At 37.9% G+C, this 15,268-nt stretch overlaps 1 protein-coding gene across 2 annotated transcripts in view; it reads left to right on the forward strand.

Annotated features, from left to right (window-relative positions):
• Positions 1-1,484: 1,484 nt before the first annotated feature.
• chrnb1 (cholinergic receptor, nicotinic, beta 1 (muscle)) overlaps positions 1,485-15,268 on the forward strand; it is a 33,563-nt gene continuing 19,779 nt past the window's right edge. Inside the window, exons 1-8 of one of the 2 annotated variants that reach the window (XM_081359747.1) lie at positions 1,538-1,698; positions 4,127-4,260; positions 5,564-5,629; positions 7,273-7,317; positions 7,715-7,824; positions 9,681-9,789; positions 10,408-10,552; positions 12,202-12,387. In XM_081359747.1, the coding sequence (XP_081215873.1) occupies positions 1,638-1,698; positions 4,127-4,260; positions 5,564-5,629; positions 7,273-7,317; positions 7,715-7,824; positions 9,681-9,789; positions 10,408-10,552; positions 12,202-12,387 (856 nt within the window). In that variant the 5' untranslated portion in view covers positions 1,538-1,637. Of the gene's footprint in view, positions 1,699-4,126; positions 4,261-5,563; positions 5,630-7,272; positions 7,318-7,714; positions 7,825-9,680; positions 9,790-10,407; positions 10,553-12,201; positions 12,388-15,268 lie in introns of both variants that reach the window. The other variant, XM_081359748.1, reaches the window with a different exon arrangement.

Here is a 15,268-nt window from a genome sequence, read left to right on the forward strand (position 1 = left end):
GTGTAGCCTAGGCTATATATTGTTTCTTAACTATAGCCTATGTTATAAATAAAAGCGCGAGCCTCAACAGCGCAACTTTGTTATCGTGGGCATAGATAGGCTATCTATGACCGTCAGTAGCCTACATTATAGGGCCATCAATCGCCACTTAAATGAAATAAAACAGAATCTTCCTCACGTTTTCGGTGATTCCCTAGTTTTTTTATTTTTATATTAAAAATGGTTTTAATCAGGGCGTTTGTCCGGATGGGCTACAATTCTCTCTCACTTTCTCCCTTCAAAAAAGAAAAAAAAAAGCGGTATTGTCGAGTCCTTGTTTTCGATATGTTCGATGTTTGCCTTGATTGGTTTTCCCTGAAGAGAATTACGTTATTGAAAACGAAAGTAGAGTGATGCACGTTTCATTGTGTTTTACCGTGATGAGGGGGGGAGGGGTGCATAGCAAGTTCAACTTCAGACTAGAGTAACGACGAGACGAGATGAATCCTCCAGTTTCTTGCAGCGCTCCGGTCTGCAACGCTCTGAAAGCTGCCACAGTTCACACCAATGCAACGAGACGGTGCGGTGCATCATCTTTATAGCACAACGACTCTTTGTACTTCAGTCCAACTTCCGACTTTTCGGCTATTTTTTATAGCTGTATATATCATTTGTTCCGTCTAAATATGAATGAGGATACGGTTATTGATAAATCGAATTGTTATTGTTGTTCCTATTTTGATTTAGGGGGGCTTAGGAACATTTTGGGGTAGCTTCAGCCCCCCTAAAATAGGCCTAACGACGTCCCTGCCCTGACCTCTGATTTCAAAAGGCCCATCAAAGTGTCAACACTCGAGAGCAGCGGAATAAATCTCATCCTTTAATCTAATTGGTGGGATAAGGCTGCATAATTCTTTTTAACAGCTCTGATGAATTACATAAAAGTACTGCGCATTAATGCTACACCTCGTCTTGCGCCAAAAGCACCCCAGAACTGAATAAATATGCTGGCGTGGATTCAAACACATCAGTTTGCCTTATTTAAAGAGCACGTTTGGGGGAAGACTCAGTGACTACCTTAAGTAGGGTGGGTTACATGAGTGCTCAGCCTCTTTGTAAGGCAGGAAATAATTTGAAATGGTCATGAATTTTAATGTCACACACATAGAGTTAACCATGCATGTGCTCTTTCAGTCTGAGCGAGGATATGGATTTGTATTAGAAAAACATTTTGTGAATTCAGGCCTACCTTATGTCATCTTTACATTTCAAAAACAGTGCAGTAGCAACAGTTTCAGTGGCTCATTTTTACACAGATGCTACATCGATGAAGCATAAATTTAACTGCATTTACATTTACATTAATCTTAATTGCAGAAGTAGCTAACGCCATGCAGTTTATAAGTTTCAAATAAGAAAACTAAAATGTGAAATTATGAAAAAAAAAGTTACAAAAATAAGTTCTCTGAAATACTATTTTGTTAGCTGACGTTCAGTCTGGGAGCGTGCGCTCATGCTCCGTGAGTGCGCGCATACGGCCGCGCGCCTGTAACCCGAGCACAGCAACAGCGGTCTGACTTGTGCTGGGAAAAACACGAATGGACCCTCACGTTGACTTTCTATGAAGATATCCCTGTGGTTTCATTTGGTGAATCGCCATGAAGGCCCAGGACTGGTTTATTGTCTCCTGCTGCCTCTGTGGCCTGAGCGCAATGGCAGGTAAGTTGAGTTGAAGTTTCCAAACTGAGTGTGTGCGTTGTGTTTTCACCCGTGTAAATCCCCATTTCCCAGTAAACTTAAAAAGTAACATCATAGTAAATCGGAGTTCTGAGGTCCTAAAACACCAGAGGGGTTTGAAAAATATCATTAAAACGTTAATTTTAGTCATTTCTAACATTAACCCACATGTTTTTAATTAACCCAATTCTCACAATCGCAGTCTACGTTTCCAATTATGAGATAAAGCCTGTATTTTGACCTGTTCTCGTTAATTGTAGCCTACAGATTAATCCGAATTATCTCAATGGTTATTTAACACATCATTTGATGTAGACATATGTCATGGTTTGGTCAAAGAGTACAGTATACCATAATATATAAATAAACAGACGTCTTACTACTGTATGACAGAGGCTGCCAAATTAATATAACACCCAGTGTGAAAAGGTCAACTGCAGTATCACGTCAGTCATTGTCAGGAATGCAATATGTCTGCAGTCTATAGCGAACCATAATAGCATTATATTGTACAATTATTACGCCTTTAACAAATCTACTTTCAGAATTGGCACAAAACCTCATGGTGGTCTCATATGTTCAATTGATAACACATCGCATAGAAATTACATAAGTGTATTTCTTATACGATGTCTGTAGCCTACAATACTCTAGTTCTGTAGTATTTTTCACCCAGAAACACCCTAAGGGTGATTTGATCTCGCATTGTTTCCTATTGGGTTGACTGGTCATTAAGATCCATAAATTGATGTTTCTGTGCTTAAACCAAATGTTCCCAATGGCATGTCACAGTAATTAAAGAAAACATATACAACAGAAAGCATGAGAGTCAGGTAGGAGAATTTACCACTTGTGAAAATAGTACCAAAGTGATTAAAATAAAAGGGACATTTGTTCAAGATTACCAGTTTTATGAATACCCCTGGGAAAACTGTAAATTAACCTCGAGTCAGACTTTCACCAGGAACTCTTTAAATTAAAAGTTGATTTAAAGGTGTTTCGGAGAGGTTAATTGTGGTAATTATTGTAGGGAAGCTTTCAATGGGACTGCTGGGCAGCAGATGGCATATACTCTGCAAGGCCTCATTTATTTCACAATATAAACGCTCGCACAAGAAAAGAAAAAAAGATTTCTCATTTCCATGCAGTGTCAGTACAGCGTTGGGGTTTCTTTTCTCAATAAAAGCCACTTGAAGTTATTACTCGCAGAAAAAGTCCGTCAAAATCATGTGAATGTGTGTGCATATGCTCCGAGCAGCAGCCGCTGGTAATGAAGGTGACGCGCGTCGTTTGTTACTGTCAGTTCGTATTCTGGGGGGCTCGAGCTGGCGACACTTGATGAATGTGGCGCCCCTAGAAGGCCCGCTTATAAATGCGCCCAACCTTCGAAAGCTGAGGGAAAAAAACAGCAGACATGATGCATATAAACCTCAGAGATGGCCGGGGCGGTGGAGTAAACAGGCACCCTCAAAACTGTGAAAACCCAAGGCTATTGGTGAAGCTCTTATCTGTTCGCCTTAATGTTCTGAGCTCAAATCCATCCATCCATCATTACACTCACTTTGCTTTGCTCAAAGATTAGGTTGTAAACTGCCTTATGCACAAGACAACACCGTTTTCAACTAAAAACAAAAAACTTTTGATGCGTTTTGGCCGTTCATTTACACGACAACGGCGTTTTGGGTGGCTGAAAACGCAAACTTTTGAAAACGATTTCAAAGTGCAAGTTTTTGAAAACGGTCTAAACGATAAAAACGTGAATCTGGGAAACCGATGACGTCATGCACGTGCGAATTACACGTTTAATCTACTGTGTTTCATCACCATCTAACGCCCTGGCAGCAGAAAAAGGCGTTTTTTGGTCGTTTTCGCAGATCCGTGTGAATGAAGATAATTTTTACAATGGTGTCGTCTGTTCGCGGAAAACAAAGGAAAACTTCTCAGTTTTAAGCATATAGTTGTCATGTAAACGTACACACAGGCTAGGTTCAGATTGCTGGTAATTGTTGCCCAAATCTGATTTATTTGCTCATGTGACTCTGATCTGTTTTTGTCATGACAGTGTGAACGGCAAAAACCACATTGAATCTCATCTTTTCCGATCTGATTTGGGCCACTTCCATATGTGGTACTAAATCCGATTCAAGTGAGATGTTTTGCAATGCGACCGCAATCTGAACAGTCAAATCGGGATTCAAGCGACTTTTACGTCACTATAGATCGTCACAATTATCATGGGAGTCACTTCAAAGATTTTACATACCCGACCTTATCAAGACAGTTGCGAAACCTAGTCAGTGCAGGACAGTGATGTGTCTGTCAGAACTCATAAGTATTACAGTGATTGAAGACTGAAGGGTAGAAGAGAGTTGTACTGCTCTATTTACCTGAAAGACATCATCTCTCCTAGGTGCATCAGAATCAGAAGGTAAGCTGATGAAGAAACTGTTTTCTTCATACAACGTTAAAGTCCGGCCTGCAAGGAGCCCAGAGGAAAGGGTCGTCGTGAGGATAGGCATGACCCTTTCAGCATTCGTCAGCCTGGTATGAGACACTCACACACATTTATTTAACTTAATGGGCACGTGCCATTGTTGCTTTATATTATCATTAATTTTATTATTAACCCTGCTGGGAATACCAGCCTAAGCTGGTCTTTCATTAGCAGACTGGTTTTAGAGGGGTTTTGCCAACTTCTTCAGATGGTCAGGCTGGTCTTAGACTGGGAGTCCAGCTGACCAAACATTTGGACACCAGTTTGACCAGATTAAACCAGCTGCATCTAACTTAAACCAGCTCAGACCAGCCAACCAGATTTGGCTGTTTTAACTGAGCAGGGAAAATAAAGGGGGTCTCATCTCTCATCTTAATGGTTAGAATACTTGTATTTAAAAAAAGAAAGAATTAATTGGTACTTATTTTAGTGCTTTTTTTTATTGAGAAGCACTTTAATCTGAATTTCTTAAATGAAAGGTGCTATACAAATAAAGTTAATAATGATTATGATTAGTAGTAGTAGTTGAATGGGCAGAAAAGTGGTGATGACTGAAAAGCTTGTCATTTTATCCAGGGTTTCTGTGGGTCTTAAAACGTCTTAATTCGACCTTACACAAATTAAGTGAGAGCAGAACGTCTTAAATTCATAAAGTCATGGCATGAAATTTTGCATACATTGCAAAAAATTGTTATCCTCCTCAATATTTTTGTCCAGTTTTCCAATACAAATATCTAAACATCTTTAAATCAAGATACATGTTTGTGATGAAAATTAGGTCTTAAAAATGTTAACAAGAACAAATATCTATCAATGAGTTATGAAAACCTCCCTTTGAATTAAGTTTTTTCTTTTTCTGAGCCCATTGGCAGATATTTGTTCTTGTTTTAATCATAAACTCACACATTTGGTATCTCCAGTAAATGTATCTTGATTTAAGAATCTTTAGACATTTGCACTGGAAAAGGAGACAAAAATAATTGAGGAAGATGGATTGATGCAACTCATTGTGTTTCTCCTTAGACCTTTACATTTAGAGGACAGATTGATGTATCGTGTTCCCTTTAATTTATTCCTTAAATTTTCTTTCTCTTAAAAAGGTCTTTAAAAAGTCTTAAATGTACATTCATAAAACCGTCAGAAACCCTGTTCATCATAAGTTGTGAGTCAAAAACATTTTCACATGTATTTCCTTAAAGGCACATCAGCAAAAAGCAGACCGTTTAAGTCTCGCAGAGTGTGGAAAAAATATGACTGGTTACGATCCTCATAAAAATGAAATCATATAATATGACCGCTTTACAAAACGTTAGGATAAATTAGCCAAAGGAAAACCTCTCTCATTCTTTGCAGGCCCATGATAAAAGCTGGTTTGAAGAAGGTCTGATGGTTGGTTCAGCTGTTCAGTGTGTGAATTTGGTATGTGAAACACAGGGATTTAATAACCCGGTCTCGGATAACAGTGCACACACAGATTTGCATTTGCACTTTCTTATCAATGTTTTGTTTTTATTATTCCGAACAGAAAGGAACATTACAGGCTTCGTGAACAGAGATTTCACGTGGATTTTGCTCGAACAAACAACTGTGTGTCCAAAACAAGATGTATATTGAGATATTATTCATGTATCACTCTTAATCAGCCTGGACATTTAAGGCATTGCATGCATATTAATCATATGAAGTGTGTATATACAATGTCTATATGAGTGTGTGTGTTGACCCTTCCCCCCCACTGTCTGTGCTCTGTACTGACAGCTGACATTCCTTCGCTAGTTTTAAATAGCATTCAGGACTGTGTACTGATCTAACATTGAGTCTCAGGTCTTTCCCTTGTCTGCTAATCATTTCCCATCACCCCCTTCTCCCATTGGAGCCAATGTTCCCATTATTTGTGTTGGCTTTAAACACATCTCAGTAGCAGAGAATTTGCGGATTCTTCATTATAGAAATGCTCAGTGTTTTTCTTCTAAACTCCCCCATTTGTGTATCAACCGTCAAGGAAACACGCCAATTGACACGCTTTTTACAATACAGATTGTTTCATAGCAACTTTACAGTGATAACAGAAAAATAATGCAACAAAGTTTGTTTCTGCTGGACAGCAGATCTAGAAGAAAATATTGCCATAGTCCAGCTTAAGTAAGTTAAGTGATTCATTCTGTTGTTGATTCATTCGGTTCATCTCTGTTGTAAAAAAGTTATTTATTTAGTTCATTTATATATATTTATATGAAGACTTCAGATGCAAAAGCCTTTAAGTGCCATCTGAAATTTTCTTCTAAAATGAGCATTTTTATCAAGCTCGTATATTTAGGTTCAGTAACTTCACTTTAATGACAATTAATAGGTAATTTAAGTGAAATAACTGAACATAAACATACAAGCTTGATAAAAATGATCATTCTTGAAGAAATTTTCAGATGGCACTTAGAGGCTTTTGCATCTGAAGTCTTCATATACAGCCGCTCTGTAGAAAACAGTAATGCTATCGTCCAGCTCAGTTCAGTTCTCATATAATGGTGTCACTGCATGCAGATCAATAATATTGGTGAATATTAAGTGTCCATAAATAAGTATATAGTGCTAGATGGTTACAGTGTTTTTTACAGTTCATTCACAAGAGCTCCTGCTATGGAGGTAAGGATAGAGAAATGTCTCACATTTTTTAAAAATGATTTATCTTGCCCAATATAGCATAGTGTTTAAATTGAGTTTTTCATAAATTGATTCCTGAGTTCATTTTATAGAGCCGCCAGTTCGGGAAGCGGCGTTCCAAGATATTTCTTTGATACTGTTGTCATTGGTAGAGTAAAAATAAACTAAATAACTGGCCGTATTGTGTCTAAAATGCGATTTGCTCAATATTAACAACTTTTTTATTGTACTGTTGTATAAAAGCAACATCACACTCATACAATCACAGCCAGGCACTCTAGATATTGTAAATTGTAATTGTAAAACCCAAAGAAACACTCATTTTGAAACTCTAAACACATGTGCATTCACTAATTGAATTAATTAATTGTTATTTGTTCTGTTTCATATCTTTTGTGTTCTAGAACATGAAAGACGAGGAGATGAACACTGTTGTTATTATGAACTTGGTAAGTCAGCACGATTTCTTTCGACTCCTGTGTGTCATTTTGAGAAATAACGTCTTGAAGCGCAATTCAAATTCATAAAGCTTTATTTGCATCGAGGAAAGGTTATCTATCATCTGTCATGACAATTTAGTGGACTGAAATTACCACGTTGCCTCACAAGACAAACTCTGACAATAATAACTTGGATCAATATAGCATAACTTTGAATGCAAAATGAAAGATTATGCAAATGCCGTTAATAATATGTATTGAAAAATGTGCAGAGATATTGCATTTGGTATAGTTAATGACACAAGCCAGATCATTTGATTAAATGATGAACTGGTTGTACTTATAATTTCAGCAATGACCCTCATCTATCTGTACATGAACACACACACCTTTTGTGCTCTTGCAGGAGTGGAACGATTATCGCCTCTCCTGGAACCCGAAAGATTACGGGGGATTTGATGTGTTGCGTATCCCGTCTTCAAAAGTGTGGCTTCCTGATATTGTTCTCATCAACAAGTAAGTTGTGTGTGTGTGTGTGTGTGTGTGTGTGTGTGTGTGGTGCTTCACATATTATCTCAGAAAGCCTAGTGTCAGGCACATTATCTTAGAGAGTCTTTGTTGAGTTTCTGCAAGAACAGCAAAAATAACAAAGAAATGATCAAAGCGCTTGTGAAGCTTGTCGAGAGATGCATGCACACACATTACTTTCTCTCTCTATCTGTTCCTTTCTCACACACTCTCGTTGTAATGCCCAGGTAGACCCTCATCACTGCTGGTGTAAATATCCTGCCTCCTTCATTCATCTCTGCTTTATAGCCAATTAAACAACACTGCTGTCTGCTATAAGCCTCTCTGGTCCAGCGTTCACACACACTCACACACACACGCACGCAAATGGCTGTTCAATGAGGGAGATCTTGGAGTCCCACAGCACCATTACCGCAATAGATGGGGAGTTTTAAATGCCTGTTTTGTGTCCTATGAGGATTATACACCAGTGCCGTACGGTTTAAGGGCTCAAATGGTCAATCCATCTTAATTGTAGGTATTACTCTTACTTATTGTGAGACACTCATACAATATATCATAAAAAAACATAATTGGACAATGACATGTCAATAACTCTAAGCTGACAATGATAATTGCCTGTCGACCTCCAAAAAGGAAAAAAAAAATGGTACATACACTTTGTACCCTAGTCATATGATAGCTTGACTGAAATGTGAGCCATTATTCATTGTAAATCTTACCTTATTCAAAGACAATAAACAACACACAAGATGAACAAGGGCCAGTGCCTTTTCCCAGCACCTGGGACAAGGTGTTTTTTTTTTGTGTGTGTGTGTAAACCTTTAAGATTGTGTATGACTGCAGGCCAGTATCTGCACTCAGAGAAACCTCCGATGCGTGTGTCACATTACAGACTACCTAAGACATAATGCAGGGACCACATCACTAGCTGCGTTTCCATTACAGATTTGCGAAAAACGTTTGCGATATTTTCTAAATGTCGATAAAAAACTATTGCGAAATGACGCTTGTTTCCATTAACCGATGTTATGCGACTGAAACGTAATTTTTTCCCTCTCGCGAGAAGTCATTCCAAAAATCATGGCGATGGATGTTAGTAGGTTTAATGAATGCCATTATTTTTAATGAAAGGAGTCGTGGCATGTTATCCAAGCATTAATGACAAGGAAAGACTTGTACTTGTGAGTGCCACATATGAGGTGTTTCTGGATGTTTCTCCCTCATATCTGCTTCGAGGTCTTGATAAATTGTGGCATTTCTTTGTTGTTTAGAATCCAGTATTCCCGTAATACTCTTGTATTTTATGAGTTTAATGGAGAACTGTCTCGTCATCTGTCCAAACACACCGCATCATCTACGCCAGGTGACTTGTAAATGCGCAAAAACTGTTTCCATTGCATTTGCCTGAAAAACCTCCTCATGCGAGCGTAAAAACTTTTTTGCGATATATGTGAGTTTTTGCGAAATTGTTTCCATTGGGCCTATTTTCAATTTCAATTTGCGCAATTTGAAGGGTAATGGAAACGCAGCTATTGATAGAAAATAAGTTGATGCAATACTTGCATACCCTGAAAGTTACCTCAGGTTTTGGAACTGAAAGTTGAGGTTATCCGCTTGCTCTGAGTAATCTTAACCAGGTAAGTCACATAACCTACTTTCTGGAATACCCCCCGGTGTAAGCAAACCCAAAGAAACTCTAATTTTGAATCTGATATTGTCAATGTGGACTTTCAGGGGGAAAACGTTATAGTGGTACCATTCAAATTGCCTCAATGTGGAGGTTTAGGTTTGTAGTAGCTATGCAAGTTTATCTGCGCTTAAACTTCTGTCTGTGTGTGCAGTAATGACGGCGTGTTCGATGTAGCTCTACAGGTCCACGTTCAGGCCTACAGTAATGGCCGTGTGACGTGGACTCCACCTGCTCTTTTCAGGAGTTCTTGCGGAGTGAAGGTAAATTCTGCAACTCAACAGACATTCTGTTCTGCATAATGGACCAATAAAAACATCAAGTGCTCCATAATGTTTTAATTGTTTAAATCAGTGCTGTGAAACATTAACAGCATGGCATAACAATTCAAGATGTGCATTTAAATTATAGGTGATGGTACTTTCATGTTTTTTTTTTTTTAGCACTCATTTTTTAGTTCTTGTTCTTGATGAATGTTCAGCACCTGTAGTAATAAGAGTAAGTTATGGATGAGACCTTTAAATAATGTAAATGATGTGCCGAAACATAAGACGTTTAATGACGCATTAAATCACAAGTGTTTATACTCAGCACAACTGCACTATGAATATATTACAGTTGTACACTGCTGAGGTGAATTTCTTGTTTTACCTCATATAAGTGGCAATCTCTCTCACTTTTGTACTTGTTTTGTGAACTTTTCCCCCTCCTCATTTGTATTGCTGCTTTTGTTTGGCCTCGCTCTAGTTTGGCTGCGTTTGATGATGTTCTGTCTGGTCTTTGCATGTGTGAAATCAGAAAGAGAGATGATTAAAGGAAGATGCTCGTCAGCCAGACGCGCACACACACTAACATGCACAAATCACATTCTCCATCTGCAGGTGACATACTTTCCTTTTGACTGGCAAAATTGCACCATGGTTTTCCAATCTTATACGTATGATTCCTCAGAAGTGGATCTGCAGCCTGGCCTTGATAAGAATGGAAATGAAATCCGAGAGATAATCTTGGACACAGGCTTCAGCGGTAATGGCGCTCTAACACTGTCACAATGCACAACAACCTTTTAAACATTCAGACAAAGCTTTTTCAAGCCAATGTGAAAGATTGTCTTGAACCCATCTAGTTTTATACCTTATTTCAGCCTTTGAAGTGAAATGTCATGTTAAGGTTTTATACTTTTAAAGAGGACCTATTATGCCCTGTTACAAAATCTTGATTTTGTTTTTGTCAATGCTTGAATGTTCAGAAAACACATTATTTTTCCCATATTCTCCATTGTTGCAGCTCCTCTCTTCCCAGTCTGTCAGTAACGCTCTGTTTAGTTCCTGTCTCTATGAAGCCCCTCCTTCTGAAAAGCGCAGTGTGCTCTGATTGGTCAGCTATACCAGTGTGTTGTGATTGGTCAACCGCTTCCAGCATGTTTTCCAGGCGGATTAGCTGAGGTGACGTGACTGCTAACAGACAGCAGACAAACGGCTAGTAGTCACAGCAGTGGCAATCCATCTGTCACTCAAGTGGCCACGCCCTTAATTATGCAGAACTTTAGGGATTAAAGGGATAGTTCACCCAAAAATTTAAATTAGCCCATGATTTTCTCACCCTGAAGCCATCCTCCTAGAATAATATGACATTCTTCTTTCAGACAAATACAATCGGAGTTATATTAAAAATTGTCCTGACTCTTCCAAGCTTGATAATGGGAGAGAAGACCTTTATTAGCCCCCGCAGAGCCGTGGAGCTCTTTAATCATGAATAGATGCGCTTTGATGGACTTCCAAAGACAGAAAGCCATTCACTCCCATTATCAAGCTTGGAAGAGCCAGGACGATTTTTAATACAACTCCGATTGTATTCGTCTGAAAGAAGAATTTCATATACACCTAGGATGGCTTCAGGGTGAGTAAATCATGGGCTAATTTTTATTTTTGGGTGAACTACCCCCTTTAATATAATTGAAACGGATGCGTTATAAAAAAAATCCCTCCCCCTCACAGTTACCATGAAGGGCAAAATTAGCTATAAAGACCAATACCACTTTTTGTACCAGACTGTAAACATAATTTTTTCTGCTGTAAAGTTGGGCATTTTAACATGGGGTCTATGGGATTGACTCTTTTGCAGCCGGTCTCTAGTGGCCAGTCGATGAATTGCAGTTTAAGTCTCTTCCGGGATTCAAGAGAGAGACAGGCAGGTTTCTGCTTGGTTTCAACACACTACTAACTAACTCAACCAGACCTCATCCCTTTATTCTGCGTATGCCTTGGGCAGGAATTATTTAAATGAGGAATATTGTAACGTGTTCATTCCTGGAAGAAAACTCAAGACTACAATGGAGGCGTTTCAGGGAGTTCAGAAACAGTGACACTGATATGGAGAAGAACTGCCTTTGCTTTGCAACTTTGCAAACCATTTTCTTGCTTAAACAGCAACATTACACACTAAAGAAAGTTGAGCATGTTAAGTAGTATAATAGCTCCTCTTTAATGGGATGTTTTAATACACTTAATACTTGAAAAATGTTATATTTAAAAAAAAAAATCACCTAATGACTGGTTGATTGCACTCAAAATGGCAATGTTGTATAATGTCATTGTATTGTTTGAACACTACACCTACACACAGAGACAAACACCAGTTTGTTTTTCTCATCATCACATCTTCTGTCATCCCAGAGAGTGGAGAATGGCACATTCGTCATAAAGTTTCTCAGAAGAATATGCGAGAGGACCTGTATGAGGACATCACCTTCTACCTGATCATCGAGAGGAAGCCCATGTATTACGTGGTTAACATCGTCGTGCCCTGTATCCTCATCACCATCATTGCCATCTTTAACTTCTATTTACCACCTGATGCAGGTAAAAAGTCTTTGCTCTGTTTTTTTTTTTTTTTTCTATTTCAAAACTGGTGCCAGGATTGGTTAAAAAAGGTTAACTTTGATTGGTTAAAATTGGTTAACAAATTAATGCACATCAATACATTTACATTTAGGCTATGCATTTAGTAGAAGCTTTTATCCAAAGAGAGGAGCAAAACAAATTCGTACACTTATACAGACTGTACATGATGTATAAGATGAGTCATATTTACAAAAACAATTCATCACATCTTTCTGACTTTTATTTCAGAAGCATCATACTACATTCTCTTGAATAAATGGTTCAATAACAAATACATTTTTTAACAGTCACTAGTCAATGTGAAACAATTTAATCGATAAATGCGTTATTTTAAGCGGCAAGTTTCTATCAAAAGCTGACCGCAAACGCATGCGAATGCAAAAAAAAAAAAGCTTCACATTTCGCTGCGTTCCAAAGTTCAAGTTTGGTGAACTCTGAGCTGCGAATTCGCATCACGTAGAGACGAGTAGAAGAACAATATGTCTCGGCGTGACCCCTTGGCTGAATTATTAGAATAATATTTTTGCTGTAAAGTCGAGTAGATTGTATATTTTTTTTTACATTTTGAGTGTATTACTATTTGGTATATGTTGAATTCATGTTTATAAAAACAACACTTCAGAGCTTGACGTCAAATCATGATCGTTGCAGTGTCTCGTGCTCAAAGTCTAGTGTGACCGTGACTTTAGGCTGGTTGAAGACTAGACGTCCACTAGTCAGAGGTGGAAAGTAACGAATTACATTTACTCGCGTTACTGTAATTGAGTAGTTTTTTTGTGTATTTCTACTTTTTTAAGTAGTTTTTAAAATCTGTAATTTTACTTTTACTTAAGTATGTTTTGTTTAAAGTATTGTAATTCGCTACATTTTAAAACATATGCGTTACTGAGTAAAAAAAAAAAAACATTATTAAAAAAATGAACTAGCATAAGCCTACTATGGTTAAAACAGCGCGCGCGCTCGTGCTCAGCATTGATTGATTGACGGGCGGGAGAACAGACACGTAAAAACCACAAAAAATATGGAGACGGACAATACAGATTCTTTACACACACACGTGAGGCGAACCCCTGGTAAGTATGGGGATACTTTGGATATAGAAAAACGAACGCGTGGTTGTCCTCGAGGCTTGAGCATAGCCTATTCATTTTGCAAAAATTGTGGACGCAAAAAATTGGCTGCAAAAGAAGGAAACACATAGAACGTGTTCGGGAACACCATCCATGAAACACATGAACACATGAAAGTAAAGCTGTAGCCTACAATAAATCAAATTGCGACATGGTCTGTAGTCTATATATTAAAGCACAAGAGACTGCTATATAAATGTATAATCTGCGTGTCTGTGTGAATCAGTGCAAATGAGACGAGCCGTTTCGTCTACTACATACTCAAGTACGCGACGCGCTAATAGTGTTTTCAGCATCTCACAAACAATATGAGAACATGAAAACATGAACATCTCCATGACCTTTGAGAAAAACCTTGTCAAATAGCCTACACTCTGAAACAGGACTTCATTATAACACATCAAAATAAAAGTTTGGTTTAACTACGAAGAAATGATGACATAACTGTTGTGGGCCTACAATAGAATGTACTTCTCATAATAATATTAACAACAACAATAATAATACAGATTATTTAAACATTATTTAAGGATTTTTGTCCATGGTTTAATTGAGTAAATCTGTTTTGCAGCACTTTGCCAAAAAATAAAAGGATGAAAAAATGTGTTAAACTTTTATTTGATTACCACCGTTTTGGATAATATATTTGTTTTAAATCATAAAAAACAAAAAGGATTTTTCTGAATTAAATACATTTCATAGAAGTCTATTGTTCTTGAACATTTTAATAAATTATTAATGATAAAAAATAAGTTGTTAAATGAGTAGTTAAAATGAAAATGAAAATTACCCCATGATTTATCAGCCCTGAAACCATCCTAGGTGTAGGCTATATAACTTTCTTCTTTGTTCTTTCAGACGAATACAATCGGAGTTATATTAATAAACACTTTATAATGGCAGTGGATTGCAACCATCAGTTTAAAGCTCAAAAAAGTACGCCATACGCAGTCTACTTACACCTAAAACGGATCTTATGCAACTCATGACGTCAGAAGTAGTGTAGTGCGTCCTGGCGTAGCATAAATTTCAGCAGTACGTCGCATTACTCGCATAAGTTGCGCTTTAGATTTAAGTCGAATACATATGTTCGTTTGGCCGGAAGCTAGTTATTTTACTTCATAAAGATTTAAATATGAATATCTTTCTTACACAAACTCAACGTTTTGTTTCAGAAGGCCTTTATTAACCCCCCGTTGCCGTGTGGATCACTTTTATGATGGATGGATGGATGGATGCACTTTTATGATGGATAGATGCACTTTTATGAGCTTCAAACTGATGGTTGCAATCCACAGCCATTATCAAGCTAGGAAGCGTCAGGGTGTTTATTAATATCAGAGGCTTCCTTCACCTCTGTACAGATAAAACATTATCAAAATGATTCCAGTTCGCATGGATACGCGGAAGCGACAAATATTTTTTTTGTATTATGCAGGCCAGACAAGTAATTTGGTGAGGTAAATTTGTAAAGAAAGACTACTCGCATGCACACGCATGTGCATGCACGTAATACGCATGTGCACGCCGTCAGCGTTTTCACAGATTCACGTTTTTGAAGTTTACACAGAGATGATAGTGTTTTTCAAATTTGTTTAAAGCTTGCACCTTGTAACCTATTTCAAGGTTTACATTCTCGAGCTCCAAACACTGTTGTCGTGCAAATGAACGGCCAGAACACATTAAAGTTTTCTGTTTTCTGTTAAAGT

The sequence above is a fragment of the Scardinius erythrophthalmus genome (assembly GCF_964197995.2).
Source record: "Scardinius erythrophthalmus genome assembly, chromosome: 2".
Classification (NCBI taxonomy): domain Eukaryota; kingdom Metazoa; phylum Chordata; class Actinopteri; order Cypriniformes; family Leuciscidae; genus Scardinius; species Scardinius erythrophthalmus.